At 41.9% G+C, this 18,301-nt stretch overlaps 2 protein-coding genes across 5 annotated transcripts; one reads left to right on the plus strand and one right to left on the minus strand.

The window, feature by feature from the left end:
* Window positions 1-50: 50 nt before the first annotated feature.
* On the minus strand, window positions 51-18,169 carry amacr (alpha-methylacyl-CoA racemase). 4 transcript variants are annotated; one of them, XM_061292685.1, is made up of 6 exons: window positions 18,021-18,169; window positions 2,607-2,863; window positions 2,357-2,500; window positions 2,096-2,256; window positions 985-1,171; window positions 51-826 (listed from the first exon to the last, which is right to left on the minus strand). In XM_061292685.1, exons 1-6 carry the CDS (start codon window positions 18,029-18,031, stop codon window positions 417-419), a joined length of 1,170 nt encoding a protein of 389 aa, XP_061148669.1. In that variant the 5' UTR covers window positions 18,032-18,169; the 3' UTR covers window positions 51-416. The 4 variants fall into 4 exon arrangements, with proteins under 4 accessions (XP_061148669.1, XP_061148668.1, XP_061148670.1 ...); XM_061292684.1 differs by lacking the exon at window positions 18,021-18,169 and adding an exon at window positions 9,491-9,798; XM_061292686.1 differs by lacking the exon at window positions 18,021-18,169 and adding an exon at window positions 3,300-3,435.
* LOC133163101 (lysosome membrane protein 2-like) lies at window positions 8,166-17,657 on the plus strand. The gene is made up of 13 exons (XM_061292683.1): window positions 8,166-8,492; window positions 10,681-10,838; window positions 11,303-11,450; window positions 11,526-11,717; window positions 12,096-12,187; window positions 12,475-12,594; window positions 14,334-14,512; window positions 15,134-15,252; window positions 15,480-15,553; window positions 15,629-15,680; window positions 15,777-15,929; window positions 16,338-17,415; window positions 17,446-17,657. The coding sequence occupies exons 1-12, from the start codon at window positions 8,370-8,372 to the stop codon at window positions 16,446-16,448; spliced, it is 1,521 nt and encodes a 506-aa protein (XP_061148667.1). The 5' UTR covers window positions 8,166-8,369; the 3' UTR covers window positions 16,449-17,415; window positions 17,446-17,657.
* Window positions 18,170-18,301: the final 132 nt, after the last annotated feature.

Genomic DNA, 18,301 nt, shown 5'->3' on the forward strand with positions numbered 1-18,301 from the left:
CGTCCACCTTCCTAACTAAAATTAAATTAACATTCACATCGCAACACAGGCAAGATCAATTCATTTATTATTTTCTGAAATTCCTGATTTTTTTTATTGATTTTTTTTTATAAATGTACAGCTATCATTTTTGGCACTTAGGACAGTAAACAATTTTCTTCCTCCAAATCAACTTTACTCTTGTGATGTAATTTCGCTTTTATACTCAGTTTCAAATTCCAACTTTATTACTTTTTTCCCAGATCTTTTTCCTTTTTTGAACAGCAAATTGCGAGTCACAAAAAAGTAGTGCATCGCCTCGAAGTACTTCCCTTCAAAATGAATTAACAGACTAATTATTACGCTTACGCCTCATTATGAGACCAGACATTCAATTTACTGACTCCCCCTTAAGCCGATAAAATAAAAGCTACCCGTTACAATTTAGCCCTGACACCATTGCACTCCACAACACCAGCAGAGAGCATTTTGTCAATTTCCGAGGTTTCGTACCCGTACTCCTTGAGTACTTCGACGGTGTGTTCTCCGATAAGCGGGCCAGTGTCCACGGAAGCCTCGGCGGGGGTCCGGGAGAGGAGGGGGGCCGGTCTGGGGCTTTCCTCCCCGCTAGAGTCCTTCACGAAGGACGCCCTCTCACTGTTGTGCGGGTGCGAGCTCACCTGGTCAAACGACAACACGGGCGTCACGCAGGCATCCGTCCCGTCGAAAATTTGCGACCATTCCGCTTGCGTCTTGGAGGCGAAACGCTCAGAGAAGATTCGCCGGAGGTCTGGCCAGTCTGAGAAGCTCATCTGTGGAGGTAACTGCTCCTCATCTAATTCCAAGCCTTAGTGGGGGGAAAAAAAACACACCAAATGTTGTAAGTTATGTTCCACTCCAGTCCTGTAGGTGGCAGTAACTCAGAGGGTTAAATTTCGCATATCTACTTAAATATAAACATAGCAGGTCGTGAGTCACTCGACACTTTTCACGAAATCGACAAACCTCGAAGCAGTTGCCTGTAAAACTGCGGCTCAATGGCGCCCACTGCCACATATTTGTCGTCGGCCGTACGGTACGTGTCGTAGAAAGGCGCGCCGGCGTCTAACATGTTCTCCCCGCGAGGACGATCCCACATGCCGAGGCTGCGGGATTTCCACACGAACGAGCCAACGTAGGCAGCGCCTTCCACCTGGAAGCAGAAATTGTAAAAGACGTAGGTTAGTCCACAGTAGATTACTAATAGGAAAGTAGTAGTAATTGGTGTCTATTTTTAAAGGTCATTTACATCTCCGTGAATTGTGCCGAGTTATAATATCGTGATGGATGACAATAGTAAAGCAAAGAGGAACAGAATTAAATTCATACAATTGTTGGACCAGCACAATCGCAAAAACCGGAGGGGGTTAAAAAAAAGAAATCAATATAGTGGAAAAAAAGACGTTGCAGACTCCCTGTTGAATATGATTTGTGATGTAACATGCCATGCTCGTGTTAAAATGCCATGAAATGACCCGGCGGATTGATGGACACCCACGCTCTTTGAGATGGACATGAGGGGAAAAAAAAAAGGTGGGCACTCGCTTGTCTCTAAACACTTGAAAGGCGCCATTAACGCCATTGCGGGCTCCTTGAGTGCATCGCCAAGGGGAAAGGGACATATCATGACAGGGCTTTTCAGTTTCACGGCGCAATGCATATTGACATGTCAATGTCAAACCCATTTTGATGCTTTCGGGGTCGAAAATGGAAAAAGAAGCACTGACTGATTGATGCTAAAATTTGCAAAAATTGTACAACTCTACTAATTATAGAATATTTGCAGGTTACCTGTTTTAGGTAAAAATTTAATTTAGTTTTCAACCAGTTACTGTTAATGATTTTCTGATGATCACTAAGCATTTGCATGAAGTATTTTATTTTGGCTTAGATTTTGGAGTTCCCCTAGGTTCAATTTTAAGTCCACTTTTTAATGCTGCCACTTGGCGGGGTTAAGATATGGCACAAATTTTCTTTCCTGTATTTGTAGCACCTTTTACCTACTGAGTGCAAGCATGTTTGCTCCTTCTAGAAATCTCAAAGCTACTGATTTATGCAGCAACCTCTCTTTGCTCACCATGCTTGCGTCAATGATCTGCCCTTTCCCCGACCTTGTTCGCTCAAGCAAGGCCATCGCGACGCCGAGAGCGCAGGTGAGCCCGCCTCCTGCAAAGTCAGCTAAGAGATTCAGCGGCGCGTACGGCTTCTCTCCGCTACGACCCAGGCGGGATAAAAGTCCTGTGAGCGGCAATGAATAAAAAAACACACTGCGATCAAAAACTCTTTTTGTCATTTTTACAGTGGTAAAAGACTGATTGGTTCGCTTTCGTGGTTTTACCTGACATGGCCAAGTAGTTGATGTCATGGCCAGCCGCCTTGGCGTACATTCCACTTTGTCCGTATCCCGTAAGGCGTGCGTAGACCAGACCGGGATTTTCCTTTAGCAACTCCTCCGGACCAAGACCGAGTTTCTCCATCACACCTAAGACAACATAACATGTACTTTAGAGCATTGCCTGCTTGGGGGTGGGTCTGGAATGTCGTTCACGATTTCAAAGTATTTACAGTAAAGATTCTCGTGGTCCCACCTTTGCGATAGGGCTCTAGGATGACATCTGACTGGACGCAAAGTTTACGGAGCAGGGCGACGCCCTCTGAGGTCTTCAGGTTGATGGCCACTGAGCGTTTGCCGCGAGCCTGCGTGTCCATCGAGGCTCCGGCTTTCGTGCGGTCTACACGGATCACCTTAGCGCCAAAGTCGGCCAGGATCATTCCGCAGAAGGGTGCTGGAGCAAGGCCCGCCAGCTCAACCACACGTACTCCGGCCAACGCCATGTTGAAAACACTAAAACAAAAATATGTTGGTTTCTTAAGTTTTAATATCATCAGAGAGTCATTACTTGATTATAACAAAATATTAATGAATGCTGAACAGTAAGTTAAGTTCTCCTAAAGTGGGATCAACTTTAAGGTTTCCAGTAACCACAGTGAAAATTGAAAAGTGAGAAGAAACTACCGTTATTTCTCATTTTCCGGAAAACTTGGATGCCCGCGGTTACTTGAACGCACCACGGCTAAAAACAAAGCTAGCATGCTCGTTCTACAACACTGACATTTAGACTAGTCTGAAGTCCAAAGTGACGCGTTAATGTTACAGTTGCTGCGAACAGACTTTTTTCGACGTTCAATGAACACGATAATCGACAGACGCTCGAGTATGCTACCGCTTTAAACATTTCTATCGTTACAAAAAGGAAAAACAGATTACAAATTAGGCTAACCTGCACTTTGTTTTTACGAGAAATTAGCGTCCAGAAGAGTTGGATCGCTGTGAAGAAGTTGCGCGCGCAGATTCAGTGTCCTCACGTGACAAGGCAATTGTTGGGAGGCGTTCCGCGTCAGTCACGTGATCAAAACAACATTCTACACCAGGGGTGGGCAAACTTTTTGACTCGCGGGCCGAACTGGGTTCTAAATTTGGACCGGAGGGCCGGACCAGGAGCAGATGGACGTAGGCGTTGTGTGAAGTCATATAAGCGACCTGTAAAGGTCATTGCATAAAAGATCTTGGCCTTTAGTAGGTAGTAAAGCATGGATATTCCAAACAATTTTTTTGAAAACAAATGCATTTATTAACAGCATTAAAAAAATAATAATTCACTAAAAAACTGCTATCAGTGATTCTCATAAAATACGACACTGTTATTATGAATAACAATCTCCATCACTTCAGTGCCTGCAGGTCAGATTAATGAAAGATGTTTATCTTATGAGATCACATCAAACGGCAAACATTCTGACCAAATATATCATCTTGAAGAATCGGTGAAAGCATACATCCAAATAAAGTAACCAAAACAGCAACACGGTGAGGGGTATCTGAAAATCAGAGCAGAGTTTTAACTCGCAAACACCTGGTAACAGAGGTGAGGAAACGGGAAACACCTCCTTACAGTAAGCCTTAAGAACTTTACAGGTTAAGATTAGTCGCAAATAGGTGGTGCATCAATGTCCTTGAGCATCCTGTATTGTTTGAAAATGAGAATGGTCGCTAGTTTCAATCCCTGCTATGTGTACGTACAAATCATATTCAAAATGCATTTTTTTACAATAAACTTGAGAGCCTCCCGTTCATTTTCAGTGGGAACAGTGTTGTTGGTCTCCCTTTTTTGCTAGTGCGTCATAGTCTGGAGTAAAATTTGTTGTGGCAATTCTTAGGCGAGATCCGAGGTGTTGGTCCGTTTACCTTGATCTGTGACGGGTTGATGTTGATGTGGCTGAACGTCACGTCGCGTACGTCGAGCCAAATTGGCCACTCTTTTTTAACATTCGGCACTCACTTCTTTTTTTCGGGCCACTCATTTTAATGGAAGGATTCCAGGGGAAGGTTTGTGGGTGGCTTTAGCGCAAAACTGCATCTGAAAGCTCAGCGCGCGAATTATAAGAATGCTGTCGTCAAAGCCCACGCTCTAAATTCGGGACTGATACGAATAGAGCGAGAGTGCGCCAAGTCCGTACTACTACGTACACGCACTTGTGAGTGTGCACCGAGCTTTCTGACACGGCTTCCGGTAGTAAATGCGCAGGCGAGCGCTTCGCCATCTACTGGGAAAACGCAGTCATTGCAGGCAAAACGACCAAAAAAAAAAAGTTTAATAATACAATTTGTTCAGGGTTGGCGGGCCGGATTAAACGGTCCCGTGGGCCGGATGTGGCCCGCGGGCCGTAGTTTGCCCACCCCTGTTCTACACATAGGTCTTTGCTTTTCAGTCAAAAATTAATTAAAATGATGTAAAAGTTATAGAATGTTGTGCATTATAATTGAGTGAAAAGTATCTGAGCGAGCTCAAAGAAACCAACAAAAGCACATTGTCTTGTTAAATCTGTGCCGCCCTCTACTGGCCTTGTACCATAACTGCACTCGGATTACTTAAACCTATAGCTATTTCTAAGAGGCACACTTGGTTGCCAAAGTTGTCAAGGCAGTAAAAAGTGTGTGTTGTGCTATAGTTATTAATCCTAGGACGACCCCAGAATCCATTTTTAATGGTTTACAAAATGCACGTTATTATGTCTCCCGTAAATAGATAAGAAATCAAAGAGACAGTAAAATCTCCAACGCATTGCATAGGACAGCAGCCACATTCTTGCAACTAAGGAAACACAATGGAATTGTTCCCCCGAGAGAGAAAGCAACAATGTCATGCACGGAGCAAAGTTGCAAGACCCGGTAATATCACAACCAGGAAGTCAAATTTCCATGTAAACATAAGGTCCTGAGAAGCATGAAGACGGGTCACCATGCTGTGAATAAAAACACTGACTATGTACCATCACTTGTCAAAATAAATAACCTGAACACTGGTATGAAATGTCTCGACTAACAAATATGAGGCAAAAAAATATTTTAAAAAAATATATAAATACTTAAATACGATGAAAACTTTAAGATGAGTTTCCTGTATCCAACAAAAAATCTTTAAAGTTTCCAGAATGAAACTAGTCATATTCTTTTGCGAATAATGTGTCACATTAAAAGTACTATGTAATCTCAACTCTAAATTCAGATTATTATTTTTTTAAAGACAGAAGATGGAATTTTATTTGGGGTGATTTTTTTAGGGGGAAAAGTTCAGTAGAATTAAGTTTCATTCAATTAAATTGAATATCTATTCAATTTGCATTATTAAACGTGGCTCCTGTTTGTCTGCTGCTATTTTTTCCATCGACGCTGAGACAAAATTAGCAGATGCAAACTTTGACACACTTGCGTTATTGTTCCGAGCCCGAGCCGAACAATCGGTCATACATGAAGTAGGCGTGCCTAATTGGAAACACAGACGTCTTGCAAACAATGAGAGTCGGGGGGGGAGACCACCTGTTTGAAAGACATCATCAGGACAAAATGTCCACGCGAGAGAAACTATCAGCGTCTCCAGATACTTTACTTCCCACAAATGCGTATTCTTCACACTTGAAAAGAATTCGAGGCACCCGTGTGTGTTGGCATTATCTTCGGCAACGGATGCAGAATGTGCTGGTGTTTTCCTCATCGAGGCTTCTTAAACGACATCCTCAAACTGTGGGAGGGAAACACCGGCATACGAGTGCAGCCAAGAACATGATACATCCTGTACTGGGATGGCCCATCGTAGACAAAGGGAGATGGATTGTATTGAGCCACAAAAAAAATATATATGGATGAAATAAAATAAAGACATTTACGATAGTTGACGTGATTGTTTTCAAAGGGTGAGTACGGTTGTTGTTTGATTTCCTCGGGAAGAGTTTCTACAGCCGGGCTGATAACAAGAAAAGTTTTCCAAGCACTGTCTAAGGAAGATATAAACTGAAAAAAAAAAGGATGTTTTGACTGGCAACTACTATTGTGTTCTGTCACACACAAAACACTTTGGAGTTTCCCACGTTACAGATCACTTTTACAAAGGGGAAGAATTTGGGCCGTGCTAAAACAAACAATAGCAATAAGAGTGCAGGGGAAAGCATCAGAGAATTAAGACAAAGTTATAAAAAAAAAGGATTGGAGAAGGCAGAACTCGGAGGAATAAGTCAAACTGAAACGAGAACCAAGTCCAATAGCAAGTATGAGGTAATAAATAACTGTAGCAGAAAATGTCACAATGGAAGAAAAAAATTGTGCAAGTCAACTATTACAACAACTGTAACAATTCTATTTGCAATATTTTGCTTTGGGGAAAAAATCTTGTCATATCACATTTTTTAAATGTAAAAACTAGATCTATGAAATATAATTAAAACTTTTGTCCTAATAGAATACAACAATGATGTAGATTTGCCTTTAAAGTCAGTTTGAACACCGACAATGGAGCAACACATGTAGACAGACAATATAAAAACACTCAAGAGCATATATTGTAAATACTTCATTCGAAAACAAATACTAGTGCAGCTTAGTGAATTGATAGTGAAAGTCTTCTTCGTGTGTTATTTTTATGTCTTAATTACACTGCCCCCAAGTGGTCGAGATGTATATCGAGCAGTAGCCTTTGATTTTAGCCTTTTGGCAGGTCAGTGGCCTTGCTGTGTTCGACAATCTCACGATCCCTGACTTTCCCACTATAGTTAGCCTCTCCAGACATTGAGCTCAAAGCTAAATATAGCTCGACAAACACAGTATATTATCAAAAACGTCTCTTTAGAAAAATACACTTTATCTTGGAGACAAATTGAATTTTAATTCTTAACATGATCCAAATTTGTTCTTGTAACACAGACTCTGCGACACAATGGCAATGCGTCCTTATAGTCTATTTTTAGGTCAGCAGATGAAAACGCCTCGGCCGAGGCGTTTCCTAGTTTACATTTATCGTTAGGATGCCGCATTATTTGCGAACGTGCCACCTGCACATGAAAGTATTAACGTTTATTCAAATCACATGACCCTGAGGGGGTATTTGTGTGTCAGTTGAGCTGTGTGAAGTAGAGCAAATCGTATTATGCTGAACTTCTCTACTTAAATATTTGTTTTTCTGGGTGGGCACTTTTCGAATAATTTTTGGGGACGACTTTTTCCTCACTTCCTTTTTTCTATTTTGTCACAACATTTGAGAACTGAATTTTACACTGAAATGCATACTCGCAATAAGTCTACTTATATAATTGAGTGGACGTAATCTTATGTGTGCGTTTATATATATATATTTAGACAGTCCTAGCTGGTATGATTTGCCAAATACTGGGAACAGAGCCCAGTGAGTCAAGTTTCATAGCTCCATGTGGACTGGGTCACCACAGGACTGCATCCTGTCACCTTTAAGTACAATAATCATATGTTAACTTTCATAAAAGTTATGATTCTCATCACTCACAAGATAAGTCATATAGGCATAAAAAAAAATGAAGCATCAAAGGTCACAAGTTTCACTTCGTTTCCGTTTAACCTAATTAAAATTATGTAGAAAGAGTGTGAGTAAATTCCTTGGAGTGAGTAACAACACAAGAAGCCCCTCTTGGCTTTGTTTAGGTTGAGGGGGGCGTAGCAAGGGGGGGGGGGGCAACCGTGGGTTGGAAACACCAAACGCGCTCACGACTCTCTCGCGCGTTCTCGTGTAGCCAATGAGCGCTCGGCAAAGCAGACCCTGCCCGCCATACAAATAAGAGTGGCTTGGGCTTTTATTGAAGCCACTTTGAAGAACGCGCTCTTAAGTCTGTTTGCCGTTACACAGATCCTCGTCGGTGACTCAGTAACTGCACGCGTCGCTAGTTAGGAAGTTGCAAAACTTGCAGAAACTTTGGTAACTTTTTTTTTTTTTAAGAGACAATTTTGAAAAGGTTTCGAATTTTTTTTTGGGACGTCTCCACTTGCGAGCATGACGCGGAGGTCGTGCGCTATTTACGCGGTGGGCGTCATCAGCGCCATCCTAATCATCGTGGGCATCAGCCTAACCGCTTCGCAAGCTTTCCGCAAGCTGATGCACAATCGTCTCAAGAAGGTAAGCAAAATAAAAGTCTCAGCAGCTTTTTTTTGCATGATTGCTTAGCGAAGCGTTGCACTTCCGCTGAGCGCACAGCGGATGACAGTGACCCCGGTGACAATGGTGGGGATTGTGCGCAAGAGTGTGATAACCAAAAAACACTCAAAGCCAAGGTGTAATAAGTTAATGCATGTGACAGTCATGCTGCAAGTTTTCTTTTTTTTTTTTAAAATAAACTACGTTTATTTATACAACTTTTATTTATCCAGCTGAGGAAGCTGTAGACACCTTTCAAAAAACAACTATGTAATATTTACTCAATACATGAAAGAGGATTTTTCAAGCAAATAGTTCTGCAAAATGTGACAAAAGCAAATATATATTTTAGATCTGCAATAGAGAGAGCAAGAGAGAGAGGGGATTTTAGGGTGTGGCATTTTCGGGTGTTTCCGAATCAGTATGAAAATTGCTGGGGATGAACTTTTGTGGGACTTTGGTGGTCTTTTTTTTTTTTTTGCACATGAGAAGAGGAAAATGTGACTGATCTCTCAGAAAATGTCAGCAGTCATCACTTTTGACTCATTTTGGAGTTGTTAGCAAATAGCACTTGATTCTGTGTAATGTTTATGCCCATTACTGGAACTTGAGTGTCATTAAAGTGGCACATGAAAGCAAACACTTAATCTTTAAAGTTGAAAGAAATTCCTTGGCAAGGCACAGATTCCAATCTCGCTTTTTTTCCCCCCCTTTTCCGTCAGGATGGTGATAACGATGGAAATTGGGAAGTGGGTTCTGATTTGGATCCGAGTGTGGTTATTAAGTACAAATACATTCTTTCGTGATTATCACAAAAAATAAATGAAGTTGGAAATATAGATCAGTGCATCTGGCTGTTGTGGTCAACAAAGAAGGCTTTCACTTGTTGATTCTGACTTAACAGCTGGTATATTTTGGCATTACGCCCTTGAATTCTCACAAATTAGATGCATGCAGAAGCAGTGAAACCTGATACTCGCCTTGGCTCTTGGGTGACGCATTGCTGAGGCAGGCAGGTGGCACCGTGTAAAACATTTGGACAAGCGTGCGTTGAAAATAGCTCCAAAACGATGATCAAAATCCGATTAATTTGGTCGTCGATTTGTCGCCGATAAATCCCGACACCACTGTTGTCTAATAATACTGCCAGAAAATGATTCCTATGGAAGCCAAAACAATAGTCAATGGTAAACATTCTTTACGTTCTATTGTTCCTCAAAAAATATCCTCTGGCTGTGCGTTATTCATGCCCGTTGTTTTTCCTCCCGTCTGGACATGAAAGTAAAAACAGCGTGCCTATTTGTTTATTCACCTGCTCCATGTGTTTTCAAATCGGGGAGTGGCTAACATGAGAGAGCTTCTCTGTTCCTGTTTTCCATACACTATTTCATGTCGCATGCTGGGAGGTCGGCCATGTTGAATTGTCCGGTGGGAAAAAAAAAAAAAAAAAAAAAAGCATGAAAGGGTAGCACGCTCTGGCCTCCTCAATCCAAGGTGACAGCTTTATTGTCCTTGACCACTTTGGAAACGTCCGTCTACTTACAGTAGTTTGAACAAAACTGACACAATTAGGCCAAACTGAGATCTCCACCTCATGTGTTGTTGGAAGACATACTAACCCCCCCCCCCCCATCCTTCCCCAAACTTTCTTCTTCCCTTCCTTCTCGCCTTCACCGTGTTTTCCAATTCCTCAAAAGTTCCCTGCGGTGCATCGTCGGGATGGTTGTCCACAAAGCCTTTGCAAACTGGGAAAGACTTTGGCTTCGGGGTGGCTGCTTATGGGGCTCAGGCCTGAGGAATGCGGTTTGGATCATTAAGGTTCCAGTCCCGGGCGACCGTTAGGAGTCCGGCCTTATGAATCACATGATCTGTCAGTGAGTGCCCGTCGTCAATGGCAACGGGCTGACAATGGAACTATGGAGGGGTCTCCGCTAATACCATTCATGTGCACGGCCAATGCTCTTGTCAGACAGTGGCGCCCCTCCGCGGCCCCCCGAAGATGTTTTTGTTCTCCGGCCTGTTTTTGTTAGCCAGACTCAAACGTGCCGCCGTCTCGTCTGAACTTTAAAATGTTGTCACTTGAAATTTCAATCCGTCCTGTGATGCCTAGCCATGGACTTTTGAAGTTATTCTTTCTAATATTCTATTTGTCATCGAACTTTCTGAACAGGAAATTGTTTTGGTGGAGGGTAGCCGAGTGTTTGAGCCATGGAAGAGACCCCCTCCTCCCGTCTATATGGAGTACTTCTTCTTCAACGTCACCAACGTGGCTGAGTTCCTCGCCGGCAAAAAGCCGGTCGTCAACCAGGTCGGGCCCTACACGTACAGGTGAGCTCCGAGACTTAAAAATGTTCTTGCTCCATCTTACTTCTAAAGGATATGTTATCTGAACCATATAAATCTAGTCCCACCTCAAGATTGGTTGTTAGTGTAGTTCAAGGACTGACCTTGAAACGGACATTTTGCCTCCTGGAGTTCAGAGCAATGCCAGGTGAAGGTCAAGGTCGAGTTAGGACTGGGTCAAGACAAAGACTTTGAAGAGTCATGACCAAGTCCAGAGCAAGACTTTGAAGAGAAAAGGGATTGTAGAGTTAAGACCAAGACTTTGAGGAGTCAAGGCCAAGTCCAGCGACGACAGAGGAATCTAGGTCAAGACGGAGACCGTGTGAGAACAAGTCAATGAATTGAGAGAAAGTTTAGACCGAGACTGAGTTTGCCATGTCAAGACTTTCTGAAGGTGAGACAGACAATACAAATCAAGATTGAGGTTTTTTTTTTTGTATCACGTACAGGGAGTACCGCTACAAGGACAACGTGACCATGGTGAACGACGGCAAAATGGTGTCGGGATACAACACTAAAAGCTTTGTGTTTCTGAGGGACAAGTCGGTCGGTGACCCGACGATGGATAACATCACCACTGTTAACATCCCTGCCTTTGTAAGGAAACAATAACAACAAAAACGGGTTGCTAGCTTCGGTCTCTTCGAGATTCTCTCCTCCTTTGTGTGTAAGGCGGTGATGAACAAAGTGAAAGACAGCTACTGGAAAGCCACGGCCTTGTCCATGATGATGAGCGCCACTAAGAGTGAACTGTTCACCACTCGCACCGTGGACGAATTGCTGTGGGGCTACGAGGACCCCCTGCTGACTCGGGTCGCTGCGTCCAAGCCTGAAGTCGAAACCACGTTTGGGCTTATGTACAAGGTAGTTAACAAATGTACATTTTCATTTGTCATTTTTGCGTAACCTATGAGAGCTAAACATTAAATCTCACATTATTAATGTATTGCGTGAGTTAAAAAAAATACACAGAAAGAGGATCTTGAGAAATAATTGAATATTAAATTCTAATATAGTCAGGGGGAAAAAAAATTGAATATTAAATTCTAATATAGTCAGGGGGGAAAAAAACCTAATTTTTTTCGTGTTTTTCCGACGTAAATGAACAGCGGAAAAGTGCATTCACAGTATGTACACCGTAGAAACAAAATATTTTCACGTGAGGCAAATATTGTCAAGTGCATGATGATTGCCAATATTTGAGAAAATACGGAACATCTAAACTCAACCCCCCCCCACCAGAAAAATGGAAGCAACGACGGGGAATTCATCTTTCACACGGGGGAGCAGAATTATTTGGATTACGGCCGAGTGGAAACATGGAAAGGTCAAAGGTAAAGCATTCCTCTCTTATTTTTCTTAAGCCAGAAACTTCACTCTTGAAAATATTCCTTGACTGTTTTCGACTTTAAATAGATGCAGATGCTTGTTTATGAGTTTCTTTTCTGTCTGCATGTTTTTGCCCTCAGCTCTGAGGACAGAGTTAGCTTGCTAGCGTAATAGCTCCGTGGTGAGCCTCATTATCATCTGTAGCGTTTGTTCTTTCAGATTGATATCAAACAATTCGCTCCAATTTTGCGACACGATACTTCTACAAAACCGCTATATCGTTGTTTTACAGTCAGCTGACCTTCTGGAACTCCAACCAGAGCAACAGCATCAACGGGTCTGACGGAAGCGCCTTCCATCCCCTCCTGAAAAAAACCGAGCGCATTTATATCTTCACCCCGGACCTCTGCAGGTACGTCATTGTCCGCCGTTTGTGAGAATTTCGGTTTTGGTCTTCTAAACACACCAGAGGGCCATTATTAATCTACTCGCCTACACAAAAAGTGTAAAAAAAAAAAAAAAAAGGGCCTAGATGAAGGTTACAAATCAAACCCACATGACAAAGCCAGGAAAGTCCTGCTCTCCGGAATATTTACGACACTCCTTGCGAAACTACAACATTTACGAGATACATTTCAGACTTATCAAAATGGCCGACACACAACAACAAAGCGTGACCGATGCAGTTGTGCCATTAACCGATATGACCTATCTCTTAATTTAGCCACTAACCTTCAGCTCCCCAAATTTTGCATGCGGAAAGAATCTGTTGACATTTTTACCTTTAGCCCAGTCCGGGCGCGTGCCGTTGACCCTCCCGTCCTGCATGTTTACAAAACACTTTCACCCACTTACCAAAGTCATTGTTGCACACCACGTTACGGGAACTAAAGGGGAACACTCCTCCATGTCCTCTACTTTGGAGCATTAAATGAGGAAATGTTAAGTCTGGCACGGACGTGTTTTACTCAAGCAAAATTTGGCGACTGATTGCCTTTTGAAAACACGCCATCTGGAAAAATCATTTTCGGGAAAAAAAATAAAGGAGTGCCAATTCCCATTCGGTAAGCCTTTTGGCCTTCTTACTGACAGCTGAAGCACAATAGCCTCAAGATGCTGATGAAGTGCAGACAGGTGCTGCACTTGTCTTATGGTTGTGCGTGACATAAATCACTGTGGCCATTGATTCCAAATCAAAGAGAACCTCGCCCCACTGGAACCTTAAATATGCTGGAAGATAGAGCCTGTGTCCAATAATAAAGCAATATGATCACTGTAATTGAGGAATTCACCCCTGCCCCAAATATTTGTAATTTATTTTTAACAGTTTGAACATCATTAAAACAGCTTAAATATATTCACAAACTATGCTGCAAAAACAGTTTAATTTTATTTTAAATTAATCTTAACACTTCCCTAAAAAAGTATTTATTCAAAAAAATCATGTGATTTTTGTTCATTAATACACAAGAGTGAAGACTGTAAATTTTCCTAACAACCCGGGCTAAACTAGCTATAAATTTAATAAATATAATTTTATTTGACTTTTATATTAGTTGTTTGAATTAAAGAGATGGTGTTCCACAGGGATCAATGCTGTTCTCTTTTAAATTTCCATAAATCTATTCCCAAAGTGTTATTTCCCAAATTCTCACCCGGCAACTACGCCCTGAAGGCTTTATTCTTTTTCATGGCGTGCCTCGCAGAGGTCAAGAGAAAGGTCGTTACAGTATTGCTTCACACTGGCAAACACTGTATGGACTCTTTTGTTCTGAGAAGCATCACGATTCTCTGGGAACTTTTCAACATACTGCAACGCTCTCAGAGATCACCAGAATAACACCGTAAACATCTCCGCTGAATTTATGAGCCTGGATTTGCTCCACGGGGAGATTTTTCTGTCTTTTACCGATTTCAAGTTCTCCTTTTAAAAGAGCAGCTGCATAAGTGGACCTGCCAAGGAGTCATTCAGAAGGCTAATAATAACAAGGGGTGAATGCTAAAAAGCAGTCAATGATTAATGAAGCTATGGAGGAAGTCATTCAATTCCGTGTTTAAAGAAACGATTAGCATTTTAAGGAAGGGAGGTAAACGTCTGCCCCATTGGTATCAAATGTGGAAGCTCATGTCATGAATGTTTTGCCTGTCCAGGTCCATCCACGTGGAGTTTGAGAAGGACGTGGAGGTGAGGGGCATCCCGGCATTCCGCTTTACCCCGCCGCGTTCCGTCCTAGCTAGCAAGGAGGAAAACCCGGCTAACGAGGGTTTCTGCGTCACCCCGAAGGAGTGCCTCGGAACGGGCCTCCTCAATGTCAGTCCTTGTCGGAGAGGTAAACGACCGTACCGCCGTTTAGGATCGTTTTGTGGTTTGTTGAGTAAACGGAAAACGTCATCATATTATATATAACAGAAGTGAATCATTGGAATCAAATCGTAATGTGATTGAATCAGATCAGAAATTTTCAGCACAACTGCAGCAAATGATAGTGTGTAGGTGTCATTTAAGGCCACCGGGAAGAATGTGTGTGCGCTACGGCGACCTTGATGGTTGTCCGAGGGCTGTTGCCAAACACAGGAGCAGGAAAATGTTCACCCCTGCCCCACTTCAGGAGCACTTAGCCTCGCCGTCACCGCCAGACACATACAGCTTGTTTTCGTGCAACGACGTTTCAAAATTTACCTGCCGGGTTTACATCAGTACGTGTCGAAACGGCCCCTGTGGACTTATCATTGGGTCGCAATGTCTCTTGTGGACAATATGTGGAAGGAACTGAGCGGGAGTAAACCAGATTATACATGTGCAGGTCACAGATTAGTTCCACATCAGATTTAAATGGTACTTATCAGTCTATTGTTTCTTTTACGACCAGGAGTGCCTTGTTGTCCCGAGACGCCGGTCGGATACATTCTTTTGTTTTTTTAATCAGGTAATTTGATTTATTACCCTTCAGGTGCTCCGGTCGTGGCCTCTTTTCCTCATTTCTACCTCGCGGACTCCAAATATGCAGAAGCTATCGGAGGAATGTCCCCTGAGAGAACTCACCACCAAACCTACCTCGACCTCAACCCGGTGGGACAAAAAAAAAATATATTTGTTATAACTAGAAGACTCAAAAGTCACAGAAACGTGCTCGTCGGGCATTTTTTCCTTTTTCCAAATCAACTGTGTTGTCGGGAGGTCTATCAATCCCTGTCTGTGACAAGGTACTATTGGTGCGCCATCTAGTGGCCAACAGATGTTAATGCAGCCGATTCATTACTGTAAAAAGAAGCTGACATCGTATTTTCCATTTATAGACCACAGGGATAATTGTACGTGCAAACAAGAGAGCGCAGATCAACATCTTAATGACTAGAATTGGTGGAATTCCGTAAGTATCCGTGTGTGTGTGTTTTTGTTGTTGCTTTTGTGTAGCGTTACGAGACTATTTCTCCAACCCTTTCAGAAAAACTAGAGGTCTAAACAACACTATCTTCCCCGTCATGTTCTTGAATGAGGTGAGAAATTAGTCATGGTACAATACGTCAAATTCAAATCAAAAAAGTGATTTACTGAATTATGTTTTACGCCACATTTGGGGATTGTCTCAACAGAGCGTGGTTATGGACGAAGCGTCGGCGGCCAGAGTTCACAAGCTGCTATCCATCGTCAAGGTGGTGTCCAACTTCCCGCTCATTTTCGTGGCCCTGGGTCTCATCATGCTATTGATCCTGATTGTCCTGCTGATACGCGAGCGCAAGGAGAAGGTGCGAGGAGTCGCCGTTCCATTGCGGTCACTTTTAATATTCCTACAGGGTGGAAATATGGGAAACAATTCTCTGAAAAGAAAACTAATAATAATAACCAATCTGGCCTGGCACTGAGAATTTTTTTGGGGGAGGACAGTGCCCCCTGGCTCCCCCTCTAGCTCTGCCAGTGGTGGTGTCACCATGCCTCTTGCAGGGCCAAACTAAGATTATCTTTACTTGTCCGCTATACAGTATATTATGTTTTTGTAATCCTTTCTAATAACTGTGCCACTCCTTTCATCCTTAATCGTATTTGTTAATATGCTGTCCAATACAATTCATTCTCCTCGACGAATCAAAATAAAGCATCCGTCAACATTAGCGTCGCTATTCATCAAAATGATAAATAAGAACATTTTCTTGCAGGACAACGCCGAGGAGAACACGTCTTACTCCCCGGTGAACGAAAAGGAAAAAGAAGATCCACAAAATGGATCGTACATCGGCCTGACGCCCAAGGTGGACGCGCAAGCTTGAGATGTTTGGAAGTAGGAAACGCCGCTGGCAATTTCCCCGTCCCCCCGCCGAAATTAATCTGTCAGAGAAGACGCATGTCCTCGTTTATTTGCCGACTTAACCAGCTTGCCACTTACAGATGACAACATTTTGAGACGCAATCAAATCAAACATGACTGGAATGGGGTTGGGATCAATAGTTTTGACACTTTTAGACTGTTATGAAGGAAGGAAATGAACACCGGTTGTCAGTATTAAATCATGCACTTGAAAGGAAATGTTACAAAATTGTTTGTGTATCTAAAAAGCATTTTTCATGTTTGATGACAGTATTTGGAGATGCTCAAAAATCCTCTTTGTGGCATAAGCGTCAGACAAAAAAAAAAAACTGTATAGTTTGTAAAATACAATCGATTTTCTTGTAAATTTTCATGTAGAAACTGTCCAAATGAAAATCATTTAGGTCTGCTAGAGTGGGTCAACAATCCATACTGTAATGTTACAACTTAAGTGTTTTATTTGAAAAAAAGTGCCTCAGCCTTCAGGCTTCTACTGGTATAGATAAAGTGATTTTATTTTTGAAATTGTGCGATGCTGCAGAGGAGCCACAGCGATAAAGGTGTCATCATTGATGGAACTGTGCTGCCTGTAAATACTCTTTTTAATGCTCTATTCTCGCAATCATGCGTCTAACATTGTTTAGAAAATCACCGAAACTTTTTTTTGTTTGTTTTTTTAAACACAGCTGAGCCCGTTTCTGCTATTATCATATTGTCTTGTTTTTATTAGTTAATTTTAAACAAATACTATAAATGTATCGATTTTGTTGTTGTTGAGTTCATCCCTTGTATTTGCCATAACATCTGAAGGACTGCAATGTTCTGATATGTTGCTGTTTTTAAATTTGAGGTCTTTTATTTGTAATAAAGTCATCATTTAGAATGACGTTATTATAAAAGTGACGATTTATGGAGAGCGCCTTCTGTAAGTGACGATTTATGGAGAGCGCCTTCTGTAGTCGAAGTTCACAATCATCATTGAGTTTTTTATACGATCTTCAAAACAAAGCACAAAATGAGCACCACGCTGTTTGATTACAGATTGTACTTTATGATATTATCATGATTGTTATAACCGCGTTTGTACCCTTCTAACAATTCATTGTAGTGTTGTTTTTTTTAAATGTTGTTTTGACTATACAGAATAAAAGAAAAATAGTTTTAAGACTCACACTGTAATGTTCAGTAGCGTCCAGCAGAGGGCGGTATATCTCTTCCTTCAAATATCTACTTTATGGTTCCTGTTTTCTTTTAAGTATTTAAACCCAGGAGAAGGGGAAATGTGTATATTGGTGGGGCGTTTATTTATTCAAGTGGACCATTATTTGGGGCAGGGCATCTATTGGAGTGAAGTCTACTGTTTGAGAAAACACCGTACTAAAACAATAGACTACCTCATTGTAAAAGTTATTATGGCAAAACCTAATATTGCTTTCCTAAAAGGGGAAATTGAAGCTATATTGCAATACCTCATAACAACACTGCACATTATATTACAATACCATCATGATCAATATTGATAAACGTCACTAACCAGTGCAGCATTCATTCCAACGCAGATCTCCAAGGCAACACCAAACTATACACATCAGTTGAGATGAAGGTGGACTTTTATGTGCACGTTTGCAGTCAGCCATTGAAAGAAAGTAGTGTTTCCTTCTACCCCAACAGTGCCTTCAAGACACGAATCACAAGGATGTCTTTATTTGAGTGAGGGTACGGAAGAGGGTGTGGGCAACAAACCTGCATGGACACTGTCAAGCTACCCAAACAGCTGCATACTTCTTAAATTCCTTCCAAATAAAACCAACTAGC

The sequence above is a fragment of the Syngnathus typhle genome, linkage group LG12 (assembly GCF_033458585.1).
Source record: "Syngnathus typhle isolate RoL2023-S1 ecotype Sweden linkage group LG12, RoL_Styp_1.0, whole genome shotgun sequence".
Classification (NCBI taxonomy): Eukaryota; Metazoa; Chordata; class Actinopteri; order Syngnathiformes; family Syngnathidae; genus Syngnathus; species Syngnathus typhle.

Coding starts and splice junctions, on each gene's coding strand:
- LOC133163101 (XM_061292683.1), top strand. CDS start 8,370: ATGACGCGGAGGTCGTGCGCTATTTACGCGGTGGGCGTCATCAGCGCC. Junction 12,595..14,333: donor TTCACCCCGGACCTCTGCAG/GTACGTCATTGT, acceptor TTGCCTGTCCAG/GTCCATCCACGTGGAGTTTG. Junction 14,513..15,133: donor TGTCAGTCCTTGTCGGAGAG/GTAAACGACCGT, acceptor ATTACCCTTCAG/GTGCTCCGGTCGTGGCCTCT.
- amacr (XM_061292684.1), bottom strand. CDS start 9,705: ATGTTTACCATTGACTATTGTTTTGGCTTCCATAGGAATCATTTTCTG. Junction 2,864..9,490: donor TGCGTCACCCAAGAGCCAAG/GCGAGTATCAGG, acceptor TTTTTGTTTTAG/TGTTTTCAACATGGCGTTGG. Junction 2,257..2,356: donor CAACTACTTGGCCATGTCAG/GTAAAACCACGA, acceptor TGCCGCTCACAG/GACTTTTATCCCGCCTGGGT.